The following is a 24,805-nucleotide window of genomic DNA, read 5'->3' as shown; positions in this document are numbered from 1 at the left end:
ATAATTGCCACTTTGCAGCTCCAGTCTTAGATCAGTGTTCAGCCTGATCGCAAATGGCCACCACCGTCACGGGACACGCTCGTCGGGTCACAGCTTCGACGTCTGCTCAGGTCCTGTACAGCACATACAGGGAGTAGGGCCCCAGTCGTCCTCCCTCACTGCCCTCGTCCCACTTCAGGCTCCGATGCGTGGGTCTCCGCGTTCCGGTGGAGCACGCTCTATCGGGGTCCGCCACCAGAGGAAAGTAGGCCTCGCCTCATCCCCGGGCTCGCGTAGATGTGTGCCCCGGTGCCCCACCTCAGGCTCCTCCTCACCCGTTTGCGTTTCTGTAGGCGCAGTTCCGGCAAGTTCGCGGTCGGCAATTTCAGAGATGTGCCACGCTGCCCACGCCGTCTGTTGCTGCCGCTCCTGCCCCAGGATAGCAGTCCCTAGGATCCGTGGTGTTAGATCTCCGATCTAGGCAGCCGCACCTCCACTTCACGCACCATGCGGCTTCAGTGATATTAGCGCACCGCGCCCCCTCCTCTGCATTTATTCAGCACCAAGTGTCCAGGCTCGACCCCACGGTCACACACCGCATCTATAGGCATCCGCTTATGATTTTTGGCAGATATAGAACAGGATTTTGGAGGCTTGAGTACGGAGCTCTCCTAGCAAGCAACCGCCATGCTCGGCTGCTGGCCACGCCCCTTGGGTAACAAGAGCTATATGAATGCAAACCTTTCTCCCCCTTCGCTATCTTTCTCATTCCAAATAACTAACTAATATCCACCACTCAAATTACTTTCATATTTCACCATACTAATTCACAGGCCGTAGCGGGCACCGGGCAATACCCCGGTGCGCCGCAAGGGTAGGGGACGGTTTTGGGCCCCTGGGGGCGTTTTTGTTACAGGGCCGTTTATGCAGCATAGCTGCAAAATCTGCCCTGTAACAAAATCGGGCGAAAACCGACCCCGGCAAGGAGCTTGGTCGCACCCCCACCCTCCCCCCGGGGGGGGGGGGCAGCCGAGCACTTTTCCCGGGGCCGGTTTTGGTTCCCAGTCCAGGCCCTGCTAATTCACCACTAATCCTTTATGGATTTCCGGAGTAGCGTGCTACTACCCGCCCTCCGAAAAAAGCGCTTCAACACCCCATCAGGGGCAACAAGTGCTATATAAATACAAACCTTTATTCCTCTTCTATTCTTCCGCTATACCTCCGAATCCAAATAAATGACTAACCTATCCACCACTTTAATTTCTTTAATATGTCACTATCCTAATTCAACACTAATCCTTTATTGGACCCGGAGAAGCGTGCTACTTGCCAAAAAAGCGCTTCGACGCCTCGTCAGGGGTAGTAAGCGCTATGTAAATGAAATGTACAATACAATACAATGGTGGGCCGCAGACCACGTGTGCCTGCCATGACTCAGTCTCAACCATGAAATACTTCACGCCTCAATTTTAGTGGTGTGCTCCTGTGGTGTAGGTGCTGGTAGGAGCATTCCTACAAGGGCTGACTTCAGTATCCAATCCGGTAAAAGCGAATTTGCAAAAGCTCACCAGCACAGCAGATAGTGGAGCAGACCAAAAAGCGCGCGCTCGGTTTCTCGTCAGGATTCGTACATGATGGCGCTCGCTCTCGCTCCACACAGGGGGTGAGCCTCGACTCTCGCGCCCGTCAATTCCGTTAAAAACGAATGCGCGAACCCTAGGGGAATTCCGGCGCGTGCCTCTCTAACGACAATTGGTCGCGGCGTCGCGCTCGTTCCAGGCACGCTTCCTCTGGAGAACGGCCTGGGCGCGCACTTTTGACTAGAGCCAGCGAGCGCTTCACGCCGCGAGCGCTCGGGCGCGCGCTTCCTGGAGAGTCTGGGCCAGCGCGCGCTCTGTGAGGAAGATGCTGCTGCTCCTGCTGTGGGAGCGCGCGCCGGGGGCGGGCAGGAGGAATCCGAGGAGAGGAGGCGGTGGGTGCTGCGGCTGAAGACACGAGGGGGGGACTGCCGCTTTCCCTTCCCCAGCCGTCTCCGGCCCGGGGAGCTGGAGCAGGACCGCGGTGGAGCCGGCGAGGGGTCTGCGGGAGCTGAGCCGCCAGCGCCGGGTCCACCACCGGCCCCCAGGGCCGGCGTTGCCGGTGGGCCGCCGGGTCCAGCCGGAGAGCCAGAGCCTGGGGCCGAAGAGGGAGCCGGAGGTGGAAGGCCGGCGGCCTGAGGGACACAGAGCAAGGAGGACACTGAGCCTGACGTAGAGCGAGGGGCATAAGGCGACCCACCGGGGCCGGTACCGGGAGGTGAGGCCGCCCTCTGTCTGGGAGCGCCTGGTACCGGCTCCGGATGCACACTCATTTTGGAAGGCAGAGGCCATAGAACGCCGTGCAGATTGCTGGTGTCGAGCAAGCTATCCTTGAGACAGAGGGTCCTCGGAATGCCATAGGATCACAAGCTGCTTCTAACCTTTGAGGACACGTCGTCTCATGTCCTGGACATTTTTTAGGAGCATGGAATACCTTGAAGACGGGGATCACAAACCGGCCGTGAACCCTTGGAGCACAGATCGGCTGCCAGACTAAGTTAGCACTGCATGCCTGCTTTGGTTCAATCCTCAATATGTATTAATCGGTGATCGAAGACGGCACGTTGGTATTACATGACCATCAGCGTGGAATCTCTTGGTATCAAACACCACTTGAGGCAAGGCCTTGAGCCTCAAGTGCCCACCCAAGGGGAGTACTCAAGCATCTACGGGCATCAGACTTATCTAAGAGGGTGCGCTGTATTGAACGTGGAGCTGATTGGAGTCTAACAGTTTATAACGCCCATTCCAGGAGCAGTTGATTCATCCCAATAGTTGTTCACAGCCATTTGGAGCCTTGTCCCTGCTGAGGAAGTTCCCATCCGATTTTTTCCAAGTCTGAGGTTTTTGTGCCAGAGACCTATTAAACTCGGGCTCACGACTAGCATTGAAAGTTGACATCCTGTGAAGCACTTGTAGAATGTCGTTCCATTTGACAACAAATGGAGGTACGATCTCATGCTGTGGAGTAGTAGAGATATCATTCCATGACAATTGCTGTTTGAGACGCTAGAACACAGTGAGAATTGGTAAACCTACTTTTCTACAAAAAATAGTCCACTCGCCATCTAACCACGAATATTGCCATCACGAATATTGCCATCACTTTTCCATCAAGGACAAGCAGAGCTAGAGATGCTGTGTACAGAACACCGCTGGTGGAAGTGCCATCCATAGAAGACTATTATTGATGCAACGGCATCTCACAACAGGATATGGCAGAAAGATATTTTCTCCAAACAAGCAATTGACTTCCCCCACTATTGCAAGAATAGCCACTCTTCCCTTGCAATAAGAACTTTCTCTCCGACAGTAAGATACTAGTAGATCCTCCATCCAGCTAGTAGTATTTCCAAAACCTCCATCTGACACAAATTTTTTGAGGACTATCTATGTGACTAAAACACCAATAGTGGAGCTGTAACATGACGAGCACTAACTAAGCCAAAATCTAGAAAAGAGCGCAATAGAGCTGCTTTTGCACGTCCACAGAAACCCTAGAAGAAACTTCTTTTTTTGTCGACGAGCATTGATAAAATCAACTTTGGTTCATAACAATCCCTTATTTTCTTAAACCTGCCCTTATTTTCCATAAACCACTCTGAGCACCATTCACCGCCCAAATCACTGACCGAAAAAATATTATTCTTGTTACAAGCACTGGTAGATCCGCTTTCCTTGACACACAGAGCTTTAGTAGAGCTGCCATTTCTTGTATGGGTGTGTATTCACTCTTCTCTCTTGACTCACGGTGAGCAACAGTGTTAAGGACTGTCCCTTGATAGCCTAATGCATTGTTGGAGACGAAATCTTGCCCCTACAAGTTGTGCTAGAGCTACTGTCCTTCAGCAAGCACTTATAAATGTGTCTTCTCAACTCATGACAAGCAGTTAGAATCACCCTCCTGAGACAAGAACTTGTGGTACAGTTGTTCTTCCTCTGAGAGGAAAAGTGTTTAGGACATGTGCGTACACCCACCTTTTATATGCCCAGTCTCTGGCTGCTTGATGAATTTTATGTCTGTGCCCACTTTCGGAGAACCTCTTCCTACATCGGACTCTCGTTACTCGTTGAGATGTCCTTTTGCTGTACTCTGGTCTTCTACACAACCTTTACTTACTTGACAACTGTTGCTCTGTACTGTCCTTGTAGTTTTTTCCACCTTTGATGCTGAACATTGACTATGGTATGTCTAGTGTTTGTGACTGCTTCACCTGGACACCACAATCAACCTTCAGCCAGTACCCCATGTCAGCTATTCTGAACATTGGTGCTTTATCAAAGCTGGCACTTGTACTGTGTTTGTTCCGTTCCCCAGCTTATGTTCATAGCGATTATTATGTGCCTAGGGTTGACATTAGAAAGTAATTATCCTGCTTTAAAGCCAACTGTTAGCTCTTTTTAGGTGTGACATTGAGAGAGGTGCGTGCCAGCTCCTATCACGTAGTGGTGTTACACTGCCACTGGGACAACTGTTTCTTGTGTCAACACCTTGACAGCATCCTGGGCCTATGCAAGGGATTGGGATATATATTTCCTTGTCCGCAACTGGCATTGCGGTTTGTCTCCAAGTCTTAGCTTGACATTCTCAAAGAGAGCTCTCACTTTACCCATGGCTGGCATTTGGAGTGTCTACCCACTCTTTATGCGTGCCGTTTGAAATGCAATTACCATGTGCCTAAGCCTGATGTTTGGTGGGCCCTTGGCGTCTACCTGACATTTAGAGAGCTTCTCATTGGAATAATTAATGTCTGTAAACCTATATTTGGAGAGTCCTTAAACCTTCTTGGCATTTAGAAAGCCCCTACTCCCACCCTGACATTAGGAAAGTCTTTACCCTGCGTCAGTCAGTGGTAAACCCCTTAAACTTGCACAGCATTTGGCGGATTAGTAAACCAGTGCCTGAATTTAGCACCTCTGACCCTAGGCCTAACACTCAGAATTTGTAGCTGGATACCAAACTTCAGGAGGATCCTTACCAAACTTCTGACCTTTGTGGAGGCCCTTGTCCAAGTTTGACATTGGTAGAATTATTACCCTATGCCTGACAAGTGAAATTCCTTTCTCCGCACCACATCTGACGTCCACATTTTGTATTCTGCCCCTCGAGAGGATGTTTTGAATTATTGGGAATTGTGTACATATAATCAGGTCCTCAGGAGAGACTTTGCCAGGCGCTGAACAGTGTGTTAGTCCAGAAAGCCTTTCTCTTGCCTTGCCTGATATTTGGTGCTTTTAGTTGACTTTTGGCAGCCTCTGCATCCACAAACGACTACCACCCTCACCTTCATGTCTGCTTGTGCCAGTGAACAGTGAATTCTGAGCAGGCTTGCAAAGAATTGTACCTAGTGCCATGTTTGACAGAACCCTCGCTTCAGTGCTTCTTCTCAATTGTCACTGATGTTTTGCATACTTAAAGGGTTACACTTTGACTGCTTGTCGCCCACTACTAGTGTTGAGACTTGTCCTCCACCATATATCGAAATTTGTGCCCAAGAAGCTCCTTGGTTGCCAATCACTTGCCTGCTCTGCTCAGATAACCAGAGGTTTTTCCCAGTGCCGACCCTCGAACGACTGACACCTGCTGCCAACTTTGAATACACGAGGCTCTCTGGACATTGAGTAGCCCATCGGGCACCTCTGCCGCCCTTTCCATGGGGTAGCATTTGCTAGTGCTTAGTGTCAGTGCTGGGAATTGTTGTCCACTTGGAAAGCGAATCATCCAGTGATCTTCAAAGACTCGTGGTCTTGTTGGCGTTGAATTGAACCCTTGGCCAGCACAACGTTTGGAAGCACCGCCTCCTCTCCCGTGCTCTTGCACCTGCCGCCGACAGTCGAAGAGTGGGACATCTCCTGCCCCCAGTCACACGCCGTGGGATCTTCGCCTTTCCTGTGGCCCAGAGGCATGGCCAGCGTGAGCAGGGGGCTTGCAGCTCATCGACCCTAGGAGACTTTGTGCCGGTTGAACTTGAGAGACGCCCCCGGCATGCGTCTCAGAGGCTGACCTCCGGTCACTAAGGAGCTAAGAGGACGCCCGCCTCCTCCCCGGGCGCTCTGGTGGGAGGGTCCTCCTGCAGGGGACCTGCACCTCGGCCCTGCCCATGGTAGGCTACTCAGGTGGTTGCTGCGAGTGCACCCGCCGGGCCCCGGCACTTCCCTGCGACTGCTGCGCACTCCGTGCCGGCTTCAACAGCATCACCACGGCCGCCAACGGGTTTGTCCGCTCTCCGGCCGTGCCCATCACGGAGCGCTGCTCTCTGCTGGCTGAGACTTCTCCGCGCCCGGCCCACGGCGAAGGCGCCTTGCCCTCGGTGCGCCTCCGCGAGCGCCCTGGGCGGGACCCTCGGGCTCTGGAGCCGGGGAGAGCAGCGTCCCATGTGTCCCGGACGCGCATGGCCTTCCTGGCTGGACCAAGGCTGCTGGACTGGGCGAGCTGCCCCCCGCATCTGCAGTTCAACAAGTTTGTGCTGACCGGATACCGGCCGGAAGCGAGCGGGGGCGAGTGCGTGCGGAGCCTCTTCTACCTTCACAACGAGCTGGGCAACATCTACAGCCATGGTGAGGACGCTGGCGCTGAGCGCGCGTGTTGGGGAGGGCATTGAAACACAAGTGGGGCAACGCTGTGCCACACATCTGAGTGCAACGAGCTGGGCAACCTCTACACCCACGGTGAAGCCCCACAAGCATTGCCATGTAATCCTATCACTACAAACTGGGCAACATCTACACCCATTGTGAGGACCCTCTGAGGGTGCATGGGGGGGGAGGCATATAAGGCATAGAAACACAAGCAGTGTCACGCATCGGATCTCAATGAGTTGGGCAACCACAGCACCCCTTGCGAGGATCCTGGCAAAGAGGGTGCACGCGGGGGCGCATAGAAACACAAGTAACGCCATGCATTCCTATCAGGACGAGTTCAGACACTTAGACCTGCCTTGCATATTAGGAACTGTAGGTAAGTGCCAGAAGTATCCTAAATGACGATTTTGATCAAGTGCAATTGTGCAGAACAGCTTCCCGTTGCTCTATTCCTGTGCCTGGATGGCACTTGAGCCCTTTACCTGCGGCAGGTGGTCAGACGTCAACTTCTGTCCTTTTAAGCTGGTTTCGCCTATTGCGAAAGCCATCCTAAAATCTGGGGTGCAGGGTGTTACTGCGATAACGTGCAGCTCAGCAAGTAAAATTGAAACTTAATTCTCCACCTGTGTGTCGTTTTTAGGGTTAGGTAAACGAGTTGCAGGGGTTGGGCCAACGAGTTGCAGGGGTTGGGCCATCATGTTTGAGAGGGAGATGGTGAAAGGCGAATAACTACACCCAGAGGAGTCTGTCAGTCACCCCGAAGTTAAGAACCCGGCTCTTTTAGAAAAGAGAAAGGAGTTCGGATTTGAAGTTTTAGTAGTTTGCTATTACTGCAGCAAGAACGTACACGGAACCTGTTTTGAGGCCCTGAACCTTGTCAAGTGTATTTCAAGTGTGGAATTTCTGCCTACGGGTGTCCTGTTTAGGCATGGTATGCGTTTAACTTCTGTGTAGCATTACTCATTCGGGGTTTTGTACATGTTGTGTTAGCTGGCGAAGTCGCCCACTGTACTTGTAAAGAGGCGGACCTTTTTGGATACAGTAAGAGCGGGCGAGATTGTTATACTGATGCTTGTGCAGGACACCTAGCGTGAATGAAACTTGCTTAATTGAAAGCAGTTAAGCAAATTCAGCTACGTTTATGGCGGGGTGTGAGCGCTACACCTAAACGCTATAATTTATTAGCAGAGACAGGTATTAAGTTAAAATTTCTTACAGTGCCTGACGCGATTTGTCGAGGATTGTGTTCAACTTCTAAATGTTAGTTTCAGCTGGTCAATAAGTTAATGGTGGTTTAAATGGACGAAACGCTAGCGTTGCCCTTTATGGACAGCTGTGTGGTGATTTTTTTTTTTTAAATACTTCTGCTATTCTTAAGGATTTGGACGTCTTGGCTGTGTAGAACGTTACTTTTAGGGACGAACATGTTGGTTTTTTTTTTTGTCCAATGTTGTTTTTTTAAAGGACCGCGATACCGTTTACTTGCTACAAAGGGTAGAAATTAGGCTCTGAATCCCGCAAATCGATTTTATCAGACGGAAATGCGCTTTTCTTCAAGTCCAGGCAGGAATGCTTCTTGCCCAAAAGTGCAGAGGCGATCGTTTGGTCTGTGGTGTACCTTCAAAATGGGTCTCGTCTGTATCTTGGGATTCATTGGCCGAGTTGACGGGAGCCCTAATACGGGCGGGGCACAAAGGCTTAAGAGTTAGGATCACTAATAATGTACATTGGCAGAGCTAGTTAAAAGCTTGTCACCAAAATAACTACCTCTTAATGCCATTAAGGTGCAGGTGGCCGTGGCACTGGAGTAACATGGGAGTATGTCCGGGAGGGGTGTAGCGACAGGGTGGGTGACAGCCCCCAAAACACATGCATGCATGGTAAGGGGGGGGGGGGGGGGGGGCGCTGAGTCGGGTCTTCTATGTCTTTGTTTTTTGTAGTTGTCTTAATTTCACTAAGCGGTTTTAATGAGTTCATTTTTTGAATCAGCAACTTAAATATGCATAGTGACTGGTTTATCAAACAAGCATTGGCGATGCCAGTAGGGTCTGCTTTTTAAGGAATGCTGTATGGTAATGTGAAGCATTACAAGTAAATAGCATGGCAATAGATATGTATTTGCGTGGAAGCAAATAACTAGAACAATAATGGTCTGGGTTAAAAGGTAAGGTGGCAGTTGCACTGTCAAGCAAGATCTAAAAATTGATGTAGTTTAATTATTGCCCTCCTATCTGTGTTGCTGCTAGAGAAAACAACATAAATTATTTCGTTATCTAAGACACTTTAATAGCATTGCAATATCATGTGTGCCCCTGAAAGATCAAGCTTTGGCCGCTTGATAAACAAAATGATCACAGCTGCGTGGAAGGTAAGCACGTTTTTTTCTTTAATCAAACAACTGCCCAATCGAAACATGAACTCCTGGCTCCCAGCATGTGGGCAGAGCCAAAGCCCATCTCTAGTGATTCTCACATATTGTCTGATGAAAGCTGTGCTGTCAAGCCAGACCATAAAAAGTAGCAAATCTCCACCTGTATAAATAATTCTTGATTCGATGCAAATGTACTACTTGTTGGAATTCACAAATATTGGCAGTAGTAGGTTCGGAAAGCTGTACTAGTCTCAGGTTTGCAAGCATATACTGGCAATCAAACTCGTTAAAGTTAATGAAACAAAATGATGGCAAATATTTTAATTACAGTCGGTTTCTCGTGGTAGCATTCCAGCCCATCATTTTTCACAGAGTGTGCCTCTCTAGATAGAAGGCTTAATTTTGTTTTTGAAAAATGACCCACACACACCACCAGACATTTATCCCACGGCCTGGTGTTAATTTTTAGGTCTCGCCTGTGTGAGCTTGTGCTAGGGCATGCATTCTCGCTGGCAAGACTCTTGTGTTCAATAATGGGGGTGGAACCCGCTGATTGGTTACCATTCAGTTGCTGTGTTGTCACACTTCTTTGATGCCTTCTAATTTGGCAGTGCTTGCCATGTGCCACTTCCCTTTCTTTTGGTGGTGCATGCACCAAGCACAGATTGGAGTAATTAGTGTCCCTCCTGTGACCATCCGCTGCTCGCGCTATGATTTGGGTAATATTTTGTTGCATTAGCCCTTTGCCACTTAACTTTCAGTTACCGCTTGGATATCTGATAGGGGGTCATTGACCAGAAATGCTACTTTATTTGTACAGGGGTTTACAGCACCATAAGACCGCATTAAATCGCTGCAGCTCGAGGTCTGGCAGACAGGAGAGATGAAAAGTAAAATGCTGTGGTACATAAATAATTTCTGACTTAACCAGTGAAGGGTTTTCAAGGTCCCAAGCAAAATTACCCTTTCATTTTTTCGGTGCACCCTCTTCCCTAGGACAGGGTATTTTTTTTTTTTTTTTTTTTAAAGACCTTTGTTCTAAATGTGTCTTTGTCTTGTGGTCATGTGTAGTGGATCCACAAGGCAACTGCCTGAAGTGGTTTTAATGTAGCACCCAATCTGTTTACTAGTTTCTCTTCAACATATTAGCAGACAGGTTTTATTATGTTCTTGCCTCATGTAAACAGCTTTCACACTTGACTAGGTGAGACGGAGGCAAATACAAATTGTATAGTGCTGACGTTCCGCATTTTAACGAAAGAACTGGCAAAATAGACACCACCAGCTCTAAACTAGCTAAGAAGAAAACCCTCGGGGGCTAGCTGCAAAGCTCCCATGTTTTGTGAAAACATCACACTGGTTTGTTAGGTAACATTTGACTGCTTTCTGTGACATGCAGTTTCACAGTTAAAAATCCCTCAAATTTCCCAGTTCCTTGTGCGATTGGCTTGTACAGTCCATATTTATTATTTGCACTCTGGGATTGAGAATCCTGATTTTATAATTGGACAAACAGGACTGCAAATAGTAGAATGCATAGAAGCTGGCTGCTTCGTACCATTTTTTTTAAATAGCTCTGTTACACTCCCAACCCGTTATCCACTGAAACCCATTTGCTAAAGCCAAAAGCTTTTCCATTGGTGTGACGTATGGGGTTTGCCAAACTTTGGTTTTGTTACTATACCTCATCGCCAAGATGTACTTGGTTATGACAGACAGTTAAAGAAAAAGAAAGCCACCCAACCGTCCACTCTGAATAGGATGGACGGTCGGGTGGCTTACCGCTGATGACCCCTCCTTCTTCGGGCCTCAAGAGGAAGTTTTACTTCAATTGAGTACATTTTACTCTGTTGATGTAAAACTTGCAGTCCGCTAGACTCCAAAATGGGTGAGCGGTCCTTGAGTTTGGTGGATAAGTTATGCTGTCAAACTAAATCAGCTCCAGAAACCCACCTAATACAAATCTGTACTGACCCTGCTCCTTATGGGAACAGTCCATCCCGAGCCGTGGTCATTTCACCCTATTACCCGGCAGCCCTCTGCTTTTTTTAGTTTGAAAATTTGACATCCACACCCCCTGAATCTTACTATGCACCCCAGGGTGCATTGTCACAGCTCCTTGGATTCCAGTAATGGAATGGAATGTAATTGTAGACTGCAATAGAAGGGGTGCTGAAGTGAATGACTGCTGCACATCAATACGTTTCTGAATCTCTGGCGTGATTTGCAGGGCACTCGCAGGCATTCATCAATTGTGTTTGGGACTTTAGAGAGGACAGCGAGGTGCACTGCTGGTACTACTACACACACAAGCCCCATCACTGACACAGACTGGCTTCTGCAGTTCAGGATTGAGGTGCAGAGGCCTGAGGGTCCCAGTACTACTTGTAGCCCCGGGTGGAATCTGTCATGGTGCATTGGCAGAGATGTGTGTGTGTTTGTGTGTCAGTAACGGAAAGGCTGTGGGTGCCATAGGTCATGACTGGGGTGCACTGGAAGAGCTGTATGTTTGCTTCTGAACTACTACAACAGTGTATGCTACATGTCAATGTCACCGTCGAAGTGTATTGCCAGAGTGAGTGTGCATGTAGATCCCTGCTCTAGAGTAACCAAAAGTGTTGTGGTTATGAATTAATTTGTATTGGCGAAGCGAGGTTGGGCATCAGTTCTGGAATGTAAAAAGACTTGAGGCAGGCGAGCCAGCAAATTAACAGGGAGAGCCAAGCCTTTTTAGTCTGGGCTCTAAGAACCAAAGCACGAGCTGAGCCAGCAAAACATTTGGCAAGTAAATTGAACAACAAATATCATGTAAACACAGAACAGGGAAGTTTCACATTTCCAAAAAGTATTCCTCGGAACGTAGTAGAGTTTCAGTTTAGTACATTAGTTTATATCGCTGAACAGAGAGTCATTTGCTGAAAGTGATAATTTACTTAAGATACACATAGAAACTTTCATACCACCGACTGCCCTGTCAACTATGCCATAGAACCAAGTAACAAGGTAGGTGTCGTATGTCTCCTATAGGTAGCTAACATACAAGAGAGAATTTTCTAGGGCGTATATCCTGAACTTATGTAGTTCAAGGTGCTGTCAAATGCGCTAATTAATAACCCCTTCAATGCTCATGACGAGCTCAGCTCGTCATGAGGTATACCTCTCGTGTGCTCATGACGAGCTGAGCTAGTCATGACCACACCCATTTCCATTATGGCCCAGCACAGCAGAGGAGCTTCTCAAGCATCCAAGGTGTTAAAAAGAAAAAGACACGCAGGTGATGGGTGGAATGCAGAGTAAATCAAGCATTCACCCCCAGTCAATAGATCAATTGTTCTTTTGCTCCCCGGTTTACACCCAGCCGTATGCAAATCAGTCTTGACCCTGTGCCAAATGGCAACAGTCCAGCCTGAACTGCCAAGTCAGGTCCTTCCTGGACCGGAAACCAGCATCCTGGGACCAGTTTGGGGCATCCCCCCTCATCAGCCAGGCTAACTTGAATCCAGTGAGCCCGGGACCCACGTCTGGGCATACCCGACGCGCTTAGGTTGAGAAAGCAAAAGGCACAGATGATGGACGGAATGCAGAGCAAATCAAACATTCACCCCCAGTCAATAGATCTGGTTGTTGTGTTCACCATGTCACCCCAGTTTAGACCCCGATATATGCAAATCAGTCTTGACTCTGTGCCTCGTGGGAACAGTCCAGTCCGAAGTGCCAAGCCAGATCTTCCCTGGACCAGAAACAAGCATCCTGGGACCGGTTTCGGGGCATCAACCCTCATCAGGCAGGTTAACTTGAATCCTGTGACAGTGAGCCTGGGACCCACGTCTGGGCATACCCTGCGCACTTAGGGTTAGAAAGAAAAAGACACACAGATGATTTGCATATGGCTGGGTATAAACTGGAATGGTGTTGCATCCAAAAAAAGATGGTTTTAACCCAGATATGTGACTGGGGTGAATGTTTGATTCAGGATTCTGTCCATCATCTGTTCCTTTTGCATTTGTTGCCCTAAGTGGGAAGGGTATGCCCAGAGGTGGGTCTCATGCTTGCTAAGCCACCAGATTCAAACTATCCTGGCTGACGAGGGATGAAACCCTGAAACCGGTCCTAGGATGCTTGTTTCTGGTCCAGGGAGGACCTGGCCTGGCAGTTCGGGCTGGATTGTTCCCATGGGGAACAGGGTGAAGACTGTTTTAGCATATGGCTGAGTCTAATCTGGAATGGCGTGACATGCAAAAACAGGATTGATTTAACCCAGATCTGTGACGGGGGTGAATGTTTGATTCAGTATTCCGTCCATTATCTGTTCTTTTTGCATGAATAAAAAGCAGGAAGAGTAAAGTAAAGCAATTGCCTAGGATCACACAGTTTGTTCAGCTGAAGGGAGGAAGCTGGCATTGATCCGTTTTTCTGGATTCACACTGCACAGTTCCGACATTAGACTTTCATGAAGGTGCTTGCGCTGTGAAAGTTTTCTGCATTTTAAATTACCCCTACGGGCATGGTTGGAAGCAGACCCCATGCAGAAAGACTGCAGAGCAAGGGAGATGGGAAAGCAGAAATGAGCAATGACTTAACAGCGTGGGCTGCTGTAAGCTCGGCTCGTTTGAGCTCGAGGGTCCAAGGGGACCTCGAACCGAGCCAGGCATTAAGCTTGAGCCTTCAGTGGCTCTCCGACCGTTAAAAAGGACTTCAGGACGGGTGGGACACACTGAGCAGAACTACATGTTTGCTTCAGAGCGGGAGCCCCAGAACGTTCTTGGTCAATATTAAGAAATGCTGGCGGAACTGTGAGAGTTGCTAGGTGTACTGCACGGCTGTTACTCCTACCATCCGTCTTCCTCCCGCTGAGCTCCGAATGGGGCTGGTTTCCAAATTAAACCAGAAAAATACGTGATCTGTAAACTGGAGCAGCCTGTTAGCTCAGCCCATTGCTCTTCAGTTCTCTGTGGGTCCTCTAAAAATATCCAGCGAAAGCTTGCGTGAAGCTCCTAGTGCACCCACCGCTCGTTCTTTCTGAGGCTGGTGTAGACCTGCCATCACTAGTGTGTCCACTTTTCCCGCCCGACTGTGCATGTGGGCACACATTTCTCATTTAGGGAGGGTGCGAGGACCGTTTTCACTCGTGATAGTTTTCGTGGCACCTTTGTGGCATCGTTTAGACCCGATGATCCCGGGCCATTCTTGGCAGTGTGAGTGCTGGTTTCATCTTCATTGGCTTGGGTTCTTAGCGTCGGTTATTACCTCTTAGGTTAGCCCTCCATAGAGAGTGAGTGCCGCCTTCACAAGAAGGAGTGCCTTCTAGCACCTTGGCAGCGCTGGCCATTCTTAGGCTCGCCCATCCCTCCGTTCCGGTGAGAGTAAGGGCGTTCTTCCCGTGGGATTGTGTAAGGGTCCCTAGTTTGATCGTTGTCGGATGGATGTCGTTTCTCACCCGACGCAGAAATCAGGTCTCACCTTCCGAGGGTGTCGGCAATGCTGCTGGCAGGAGATGCATCGCGTCTCTGGTTTCTCGCCCCAGAGCGCATGTGCCCTATTTTCTGTCTGTGAGTAATACTGCAAGGTGTGCTCGGTCATTGTTCATCCGCTGTAGCTCTTTGTCACGACCGGTGCACTGTTACTTACACTCTGAACAGGACAAGGACACCCTTCAGGCCGCACCGAGCATCCGGATTAGATCTGCTGATCTCATCGAATCCGATCGCCTCTGCCGTTCTCCTGGGAGCTTGGCCTGGGCTTGCTCTTCAAGCTCCTGGCAGTCTTTCAAGCCGGACTTACTTCAACCACCGTTTCATTCTCTGTGGTGGTTTTTGCAGCATGAAAATATTAATCAGATGAGTGCTCGAACGCCTTCCAGTAGTTCTAAACGTGCCGTTTTTTTCTAGGTACAAGTCGGTGGCAAGGCACTGATGAGTGGAATTCTAGGTGTACGTTTTGGTAGGAGGATGGAAAAAAACGTCGCATATGTGAACTTCACCTCACACTTGAATGTGCATCAACGTATTGTGTAAAAATTGTATTGTATTGTAATTGCATTTATATAGCGCTTACTACCCCAGACGAGACGTCAAAGCGCTTTTTTGGCGAGTAGCACGCTACTCCGGGACCCCAAAGAGGATTAGTGTTGAATTAGTATAGTGAAACATGCGAGTACATTTTAAGTGGTGGATAGGTTAGTCAGTTATTTGGATTTGGAATGATAGCAGAAGGATAGAGGAGGAAAAAAGGTTTGTATTTATATAGCGCTTGTTACCCCTGATGGGGTGTTGAAGCACGCTACTCCGGAAGCCCATAAAGGATTAGTGGTCAATTAATATGGTGAAATATGAAAGTAATTTCAGTGGCAGATATTAATCAGTTATTTGGAGTGAGAAGGAAAGCGGAGGGGTAAAAGGAGAAGAAGGGTTTGCTTTCATATAGCACTTGTTACCCCTGATGGGTGTTGAAGCGCTTTTCTGGCTAGTAGCACGCCACTCCAGAACCCATAAAGGATTAGTGTTGAAAATTAGTATAGTGAAATATGAAGTAATTTGAGTAGTGGATATGTTATTCAGTTATTTGGGTAGAGACGGGTAGGTGGAGGGATAGAAGAGGTAAAGAGGTTTGTATTTATATAGCACTTGCTACCCCTGATGGGGTTTTGAAGCACAAGTAGCATGCTACTCTGGAAACCATAAGGGTTAGTGTTGAATTAGTATGGTGAAACATGAAAGTAATTTTAGTGGTGGATATGTTAGTCAGGTATTTGGATTGAGAAGGGTTGGGGAGGGGTAGAAATGGGAAAAGGTTTGCATTTATATAGCGCTTGTAACCCTTATGGGTTGTTGAGACGCTTTATTGGCGAGTAGCACGCTACTCTGGAACACATAAAGGATTAGTGGTGAATTAGTATAGTAGAATATGGAATTTGAGAAGTGAACATGTTAGTCTGTTATTTTGATTGAAAATAATAGTTAAGGATACGAGTAAAGGATACAAAAATATATATTTTTTAGGTCTCCGCAGTAGGAGGAGGCTTTTGGATGAGTAAAAAGGCGTTTTGGAGGGGAGGAGTCAGAGGGAAGAGTTTAGAAAGGTTTGTTTTAGAGGATCAGTACAGTAAAAGAGTTGTTAGATGATGCAAGGAGGGGTAGAGTAGGAGAGAGTATAGAAAGGGTTCTTTTGGGGATCATAGTTGTGGTATGGGGTTTGGGATAAATCAGAGCGTGGATGTAGAGGATGTTAAATGTATAGGATGAGAGATAGGGTAGTGCATTGGAAAGAGTAGAAAGAAGTTTGAGATGAGTGAGAAGGTTGGGCTAGAAGATATATTGAGAGAAGTATAGGCTGAGAAATAGAGTAGTGTATTGGAAATGCTAAATTAGAGGAAAGTGATAAATATATAGATCCATAAGTACATTGAAAGTATATAGATACATAAAGGAGGTAAGTATATGTAGATTAAAGATATTGATAGAGGCACAGGATGAGAAATAGGGTAGTGCACTGTGCAGCATTGTAAGAATAAAAAAAGGGATGGTTGTTGTCATTCCACTGACACCTGCATGCATTAGAACACGTACACACGGAATGATACGGGCACCATTTGATTTCATTTTTGTTTTTATCAGTCCAAGAAGGCCGGCCCTACATAAATTGGTTAATCAAAAAAATATATATTTTTGTTTCAAAAATGCTAACTGGAAAAAAAGGACCGCAGGTGGGTGGAGGTGGAGATGGAAGGTAACTGAGGAGCAGGTGGTGGGGGACGAAGTGGAAAAACAGTATATGTAGGGTGATGGGGGACACTCACAAGAGTGCTGGTGCTCTACAGAACCTCATGGCCAAAAGAGAGCAACATGGATCGCGGTGTGGGGGAAACATAAACGAGAGAGGCCGGCACAGGGACGAGACATAGCGACATGGAGCAGGAAGGGAAAGAGCACCACACAAGACAGCTGTAAAGCATGCACTCCTGGATTACTTAAGAAAAAAAGAAACTAGAGTGCAGCTCGGGGACAGAATAGCAAACAGATGAACGCAGCAAGCAACAGGGCAAGAGAAACACAGCAGGGAGACATCTTGAAAGCATACACTTTTGTGGAGTGCTTAAGCATAAATAAGAAAGTAGTGCTCTAAGTCTGCATTGGATGTTTACAAGTAAAGAGGCTGTTTTCGAGGGGAAGGGCAAACACAAAGTGGACAGGGCAAGCCATTAAATATAAAAGAAGCACATGAACGAAAATAAAGCCATCTAATAATTAGTAATCAGTGGGTTTTGAGTCCATTCTAAGATTTCTGGTAAGCTGAAAGTAGGTATTTGGTAACCAGAGAATTTGCTTCTTCTGGTAGGCTCAATATAAGAAAATGGCATCCACAACCCAATTTTTTTTTTTTAACTTATGCAGGTAGACTAAGGGCCTGATTTAGATCGCGGCGGACGGGTTACTCCACAACGGTGACGGATATCCCGTCTGCAGAAATATAAATCCCATTATATTCAATAGGATTTATTTTGCGCTGGACTGGTTATCTGTCTCCGTTCTGACATAGTAACCTACATTTTTACCCTGAAGTTTAAATTTAGTGGTAAGTTAGAATGCAAATGCTCTTCTGTTCTTAGAACAATGCTTGATTATTTCCATGATCCTACAGGTTTTAGGTACTATGTAACTATATCAAAGGTAAGACTGCATTTTCCCTCGTAGTCCTAGGTACTTCGTCAGAGATGGAAAGATATCAAACGCATGCATTTGCTAGACCGTTTGAAGGCTGAGACCCATACAGTCTACATGAGTTATTATTTAACAAGTAAAAAAACGCTTGAACGCCTCTTAAGGTTGCAGGATGTCTGCTGGCTGTAATTGATGGGTTACAACATATATATATATTAATTACCTTGATGTCTTACTTTATTGTGTTAATTGGCTGTTTTGATTGAAGTACAGCTTTCTGTCAGCCATTGAGAAGTTTGACATTCTATTTTTTAGAAACAAGACAGTAAAATAATGTGTTCATATTACCAGTATGTGGTGTAAACAGTGCTATGACTATAAAAAAGTAGTAAAACTTAATTCACAGTAAAAGGTTCAGTAGCACAGTAACATACTCTTTGTAGCCTCACAAGAAGTTGCTTGTACACCAAACGTGCATAGTCTTCTTTACCAGTTTTTTCAATATGGTACCCAATTGTACCATCAGATCCAGGGCACCTCAATGGGTTCCACTTTTGCTCCGAGCCTGGCGTGTATTTACATGGCCACCTTTGAAGAAAGCACCATTAGATCTGCACTCAACCCCTATCTTGGTAATATTACCTTGTGGCGCAGGTATATTGACGACATCCTCATTCTATGGAAGGGTGATCGTACAACATGCGAAGCCTTCTGCTCTTGGGTGAATGAACAGAACCCCTATCTAAAATTTACTGGGAATATTTCAGCAGATAGTATCCCCTTTTTGGATCTATGTATCAACCTCCCTCCCACTGGCCTGAGCACGACTCTCCATCGCAAGAGTACCGACAGAAACAGTCTCCTTATGTATCAAAGCTACCACCCCCGCGCCCTGAGGGATAATCTCCCCTTTGGGCAATTCCTCAGGGTTCGGAGAAACTGTACAGCCAAAACTGATTTCCAAAAGGAAGCCACACTCCTACAACACAAATTGCAGGACAGGGGTTACCCTACCAGACTACTGAATAAGTCTCGAAAAAGAGCATTGAACAACCCAAGAGAAAGCTTGCTTGAGTCATATCCCAAAACCAGAGATGACCAGATAACATGTGTCACCTGCTTTACTCCCAACTCTACATACCTGAAGAAAACCATAAATAAACATTGGTCCATAGTAAACACAGGTGGTCTAGAGATCCCCCGCCCCAGGTTCGCTTTCAAAAGAACTCCCAACCTCAAGGACGCCCTGATCCATACACGCCCAAAGAAAACTAACACTGACAACCAAAGCACATTATGGAGACTCCCCCCAGTGGTTGGCCACTTTCCCTGTGGTGGGTGTGTCGTATGTCCACAAACATTACAAGTCAAAGAGGTGAGAATTACAGACACCTTCGTGTGGCAACTTCACAAACACACGAATTGTAATAGCACCAAATGCATTTACATGATCACTTGCCCCTGTGGGAAAAACTACATAGGGATGACAATGAGACAAATCAAAGTGAGAATAATGGAGCATAAGAGCAACATTAGGTGCTTGAAAATACACACCAAACTATACGAGCACTATACTCAAAATAACCATCCTGCAGACAGCCTCAAATGGTTGGTCCTTGAATCCCACCCAGCCATCTCCAAACAAGCATTGTTTAGGATCGAGCAGAGATGGGTTCATCGACTCCAATTGGACTTACTTGGGCTTAACGACTCTGTCCCGTGGGCATCCCTGAGTAGTTAGAAGCACTGTCCTGTCAGAAAGCCAATTGCATACTTCGCATCACTTGTTGCCCCATAAACCACCTGTGGGACCACACTCGTATTATACAACTAAAACCACACCCCCAATCCCCCTGTGTACTCCACCTATTTTTAAGACAAGGGGTTGCTCTTTCATCTGGGGAGTCGTTGTTATATTTCTCTCTACTCGAATATAATTTTCTCTACTCGAATGTATTTTCCCTACTTTACCTTGCCCGAGCAATGCTCAATACCCCTCTCCAAGATGGCCGCCACCTCCATCTCCCAACCCTATGCTTGTGGTAACCACTTCCACCACGCATGCGCAGTTGAGGAGATGCACGCCACTCCATCGGTGCAACCTGTCCCGTGGGTATTCCTGAGTAGTCAGAAGCACTGTCCTGTCAGAAAGCCAATTGTGTACCTCGCATCATTTGTTACCCCATACAACACTCGTATTATACAATTAAAACCACAAACCCCCTGTGTCCTCCACCTATTTTTAAGACAGGGCATGGTTCTTTCATTTGGGGAGTTATTGATATTTTTCTCTACTTGAATGTATTATTCCCTGCTTTACCTTGCCCGAGCAATGCTCAATACCCCTCTCCAAGATGGCCATCACCTCCATCTCCCAACCCCATGCTTCTGGCAACCACTTCCACCACGCATGCGCAATTGAGGAGATGCACGTCACTCTATCGGTGCAATCGAGGGAGTCGATCAAGGCTGGCCACTTAAATAATGGCGCGGCACCAGCTGCTGAGCGCCTCAATCGAGACGCCGTCCGAGGGGTAGGTGTGTCGGCTAGGACCGTGAGCCGCCGTAGGTAAGGACTTCGATCGTTATCTTCACCCTTTTCCACTCTGACCGGTGGGCTTTACCCAGTCACCGGCGAGTGGGGCTGCAGATACTCTCGACTACCCATGAGTGGGTAGGGCGCTTGTTACCTGGTCTCAATGCCGCGTTTGGGATCTGTGGGCGGTCGGGGTGCTTACGAGTTGCCGGCCCCTTCCGCTCCACCGCGTGGCTGCTCTCGATTGTCCGACGGCTGGAACGCGGCGCGGGTGTTGCGGGCGCCAGATAGCTTTGTTGGCCCCTCTAACTTTCCAACGGGAGCCTGCACGGATTGGACCACGTGGCAGTGGCACTGCCTAGACACACCGTGGCTGTGGTTATGAGGTGTCTGTCCTCCTCATTGAGCCAGGTTTGGCGGAGGGGTTTTCCATATTTCCACCCCCAGTCCCATTGTGATAAGATTACCACATTGTATCATGCTTGAATCCCCCACTAGGTACCATACCTTACTCAACTGGTCCGTCGGAAGCAGACTGCGAAGTACCTCAGGGAATCTCTCGGGGTGAGCATGATTAACCCGGCTTTCCCCCATTAACCAGTAGTATTGACTTCTTCATACTCCACTATTGTATGACTATTACACAGACCAATTGGTTGTGTGATACTATCACCAATTCACTATGTTTGTCGCTTAGTTTTAACTTTTCACGTTGGTGGTTTATGTGTGTGTGTGTGTATGGACTGAACCGGTATTAGTCCTGTATATAGGAATATTGCTTAAAGTCGCTATCTGTGAATTATGTTCATCTGATTTTTTGCAGGTCATAATATTTCAGCAGGACCAATCGGCCTGCACCTCGGTATTACCGACCACTTAAGGTTGTATACCAGATTGTTAGTTTCAACTTTTCACAAATTTTTCTTTTTCACTGTGTGGTACTATACACTGAGGTCCTGACGAATTGCCATTATGGCAAGAAACATGTTGACCAAACAAGAGGGTAGCAGTTAACTTGCTAGGATAGCTCCAGTGCATTTAGCTCCCCTCCCACCCCTTTTAACCAAGGAAGTCTACCACAAGAATAAAATAGGTTGTGGACTGACCCACCTTTTTTAAAAAACTTCACTTTTTCACGACCACACCCCCCGCCCTCTCACACGCATGCACCATAAGGCCGGAATAAAAGATCTCTGATAAAGAGCCCCGGTTTCGGGAGCCCGTCAGACATTGCAGCGCCAGTCTGACGAGGAGCAGAACCCATATGATGAAGCATGACACCTAGCTTGCTGGGTGTGTGAGGGTTCTAATTCCAACTAGGGGATTCCCCCCTCTTTCTAGCACTCACACCTTTCCATCACTCTTCTCGGGGAACTTTGTACCTTCTCTTGTACTAGTTCTTTACCAGTTTGCCAGGAGTCCAATGAGCACATTTACACTAACTATGGCTGAAGAAGGTAATCCAGTCAGCGGTATGGTGTAGGTGTTGGGTCTGGCCGGTAGCGTAGAGTGAGAATTCTGTGAGGTGATAGCAGTCTTATCATTGATTTAATTACCATGCTGCTGTGCATTGGGTTTTGGGCAGGCAGCATGTGCTTCTTATGCTTGAAATCAAGCTATGTAAGAAGGCCTTCATGCATGCAGCGCATGAAGGCAGTGTTCATTAACCGCATCTGAGGGCATGCAAGGGGATCAATGGCGTGGCTTGAGCGCCGATGGGAGAGGCGGCGTGAGCTGAGAGCTCCGCGCCCGATCCCACTAAACATCCTTCTAAAACCTCCTGATTGCTGGCATCGTTATAGAATCAAGCGTCGGAACGGTTGAGCAAGGGCTCCTGACCGACGCGGCAACCTCCGGTGCTTACTGCGCACTCCAGGGAGGAACTCTACTGCCAGGGCGGCATGGGGAACAGGAGCAACATGGCGGCGGCGAGTAAAGGAGAGCTGGGCTGGCGGACCCGATTTTAATAACGGGGAGCACACACCTTGACCCCGCAGAGTCAACGAGGAGAGCAACCCGGTACCCCTGGGCAATCACGCACACTGCTGGTGGGGAGAGAAGCGGAATGCCCAGAGGAGTGCGAGATAGGCGAGACACATCGAGGCCTCAAAATGGCGGCCGGAGGCCCGCACTGCCTGTGTGACCGGAGCTGGTCGTGGTGACTGGACGGAACCGCGCGGCTGCTGGTGCGGCGGAGGTCGCGCTGGGGTGTGGATTTCGTGACCGCTTGCTGGGGGCGGTGGTGCTGTGGAGCGGAATCGCCCCGGTGGACATGTGCGGATGGCCTGCCACTATCGGGCCTAACAGAGAGGCGATTGGGAGCTCCTGATACCCTGGGCGACGCCGGACGGAAGGACGAGCACTAGCGGACCACCCGCCTACATCGGAGGTCGACTGCGCCCAGCTACTGTGCCCGGTAAGTGTGGTGGTGGGGACCTGCGTTTGGCACTGCGGAGGTGGGGTCGGGGAGCAGGTTCACAGCGCCGCATGAGCAGGGGCGCATGCAAGGAGGCCTTGGGCAGGGATAGCAGGCACGGGCAGAAGATACGCAGAGCGCTAAAGACCCACGGCGCGAGCCTGGGCTACACTGCAGGTGACATGGAGAGGGCGTCCAAGGCTTGTGCTCAAGAAGCAAGGAGTGGCCAGAAGCGGGACAAAGGCACCATACTGGGGGCGGCCGACAGGGCCCAGAGAGTCACTCTGCGGGGAGCATGCTGGGATGAGGTCAGCGCAGTGCATGTAAATCCGGGGGCTGCAAGGCTACTAGAGAGGACCTTGAAAAAGCACTTTGACCTGAATGCTATGCGCAAAGAGCAGACGGAGCAGTGGGACCCAGATAAGCGCTCGGCACCGGGAATCGAGGCCTAGGGGTACAGGCACCAAGACTGTGTTGCTGAGGTGGGGTGCTGACTGATACATGTCACAGTGAGTGCTGGACCTGGAGGAGAGTGGGTCCTGAAGGCGGCGAGCCCGCTGTGATTCCGACTAATCAGCTTTATCACTCTCAAGGTACTACACTGTAAAGAGGAACACCTGGTGCCCCTACACAGGCGGGTACATTGCGCAGCGCAGGACTGCGACCAGCTGCTCGGGATGAAACCCAAAAATAAGAAAGAGGAGACCGTGGGACAAGATGACACACATGGTGCAAGTGGAGATGCTGAGGGGGCGATGTCAGAAATGGGACTGCGACAACATCTGGATAAAATACTGGAAGCCATAGCCTCAACAAAGGACGCCCTACAGCAAGATATTGCGCAGGCTGCGACTGGGTTAGGGCTCCTGCGCGCAGACCACCCGAAGCTAGCCGATAGGGTGAAAGAACACGAACTAGCCATCCAAGAACTGACGCCGGCGCAGAAAGCTATGGAAGTTAAGATGGGAGACGCGCTGAGTCGCTTAGAGATGTTAGAAAAGAGGGCAGAAGATTCCGAAAGTAGGAACAGGCGCAACAACATACGGGTAGTAGGCCTGCCCGAAAATACGGAAGGGACGGACATGATTGCTTACCTGGAGGGCTGGCTCAAAACGATGGTTGCGCCAGAGGGTCTTTCCCCCTTCTTCACACGAGAGGGCACACAGGGTCCCGGCCCGACGCTCGCTGCCTGGCCGGCCTCCGTGACCAGTAGTGGCCAAATTGCTCCACTACAAAGATAGGGATACACTAATCCAAAAAGCCCGCGTGGCGGGACCCTTCAAGGTCGGAAATGGCACGGTGACCATATTCCCGGATTACACCCAGGAGACACAAAGGCGCAGGGCCTCCTATCTTGCCGTTAAAAAAGAGCTCAGGGAAGAGGGGATTCAGTACTCACTGATTTTTCCCGGCAAAATTGAGAGTGGTAGTGGATGGCACGACTCAGTTCTTCATGGCGCATGGACTTGGCTTGAGACATATAGAGCGGGCACAGATCATAAAGGCCGGGAAAGCTCTGACCCACCCAAATCGTCTCAGATGCGCAAATCCCAGCGACTCCGGAAACGAAATAAAAACCTGCAGAAACAACAGTTATCCCGAATGGCGGAGGATAAGCAATAAGCGTTGGCAGTGACGGCGGTGATCACGGGGTCGCAGAGGGCTGAGTCAGCAGTGGGTACGGAATCGAAGGAAGACAAGAGTAAGTCGGACACTGAAATCTCGGAAATGGATAGCACCAGGGCCCTGTGGTTACACCTAGAACTGCGGATGGAATGATGGATGAATAACGGACATATGTGGCCCATGGCGGTTGGATAACTGACGAGGGATGATAAGAACTGTGGACGCGCCTGGAGGCGCCAGTGAACTTATTAATTGAGACTTGTTGCCATTTGGGATCCAGCGCGGTGGGGCCTAGGCAACGGCTGCTGCCTGTTGGGGCCGAGTCACCCTTCCACTGCCCTTAAGGCACCCTGTAGCTGCTGCTGCGGGATAATCTTGTGTGTCATGTTGTGACGTTTGGATTGGAGCTGATAGCTTGTTATTAGGTCCTGTCCTGGGGGGGAGGGTTAGGAATGTTAAGCGGGATGTTGTTGTTTTGGGACATACTGGTGGTGTGGGCAGACGCACTGTGAGCGAGTTGAAGTTGCACAACGTATGCACGGGGGGAGTTACCTGATCTCA

At 48.7% G+C, this 24,805-nt stretch overlaps 1 protein-coding gene across 2 annotated transcripts in view; it reads left to right on the top strand.

The window, feature by feature from the left end:
- The first annotated feature begins 1,863 nt into the window (after positions 1 to 1,863).
- PAQR4 (progestin and adipoQ receptor family member 4) overlaps positions 1,864 to 24,805 on the top strand; it is a 149,663-nt gene continuing 126,721 nt past the window's right edge. The window contains exon 1 of one of the 2 annotated variants that reach the window (XM_078652881.1): positions 1,864 to 6,614. In XM_078652881.1, the coding sequence (XP_078509007.1) occupies positions 6,158 to 6,614 (457 nt within the window). In that variant the 5' untranslated portion in view covers positions 1,864 to 6,157. The other variant, XM_078652882.1, reaches the window with a different exon arrangement.

This window comes from Lissotriton helveticus, chromosome 7 (genome assembly GCF_964261635.1).
Source record: "Lissotriton helveticus chromosome 7, aLisHel1.1, whole genome shotgun sequence".
Classification (NCBI taxonomy): domain Eukaryota; kingdom Metazoa; phylum Chordata; class Amphibia; order Caudata; family Salamandridae; genus Lissotriton; species Lissotriton helveticus.
This window is presented reverse-complemented; position numbering and strand designations above follow the sequence as displayed.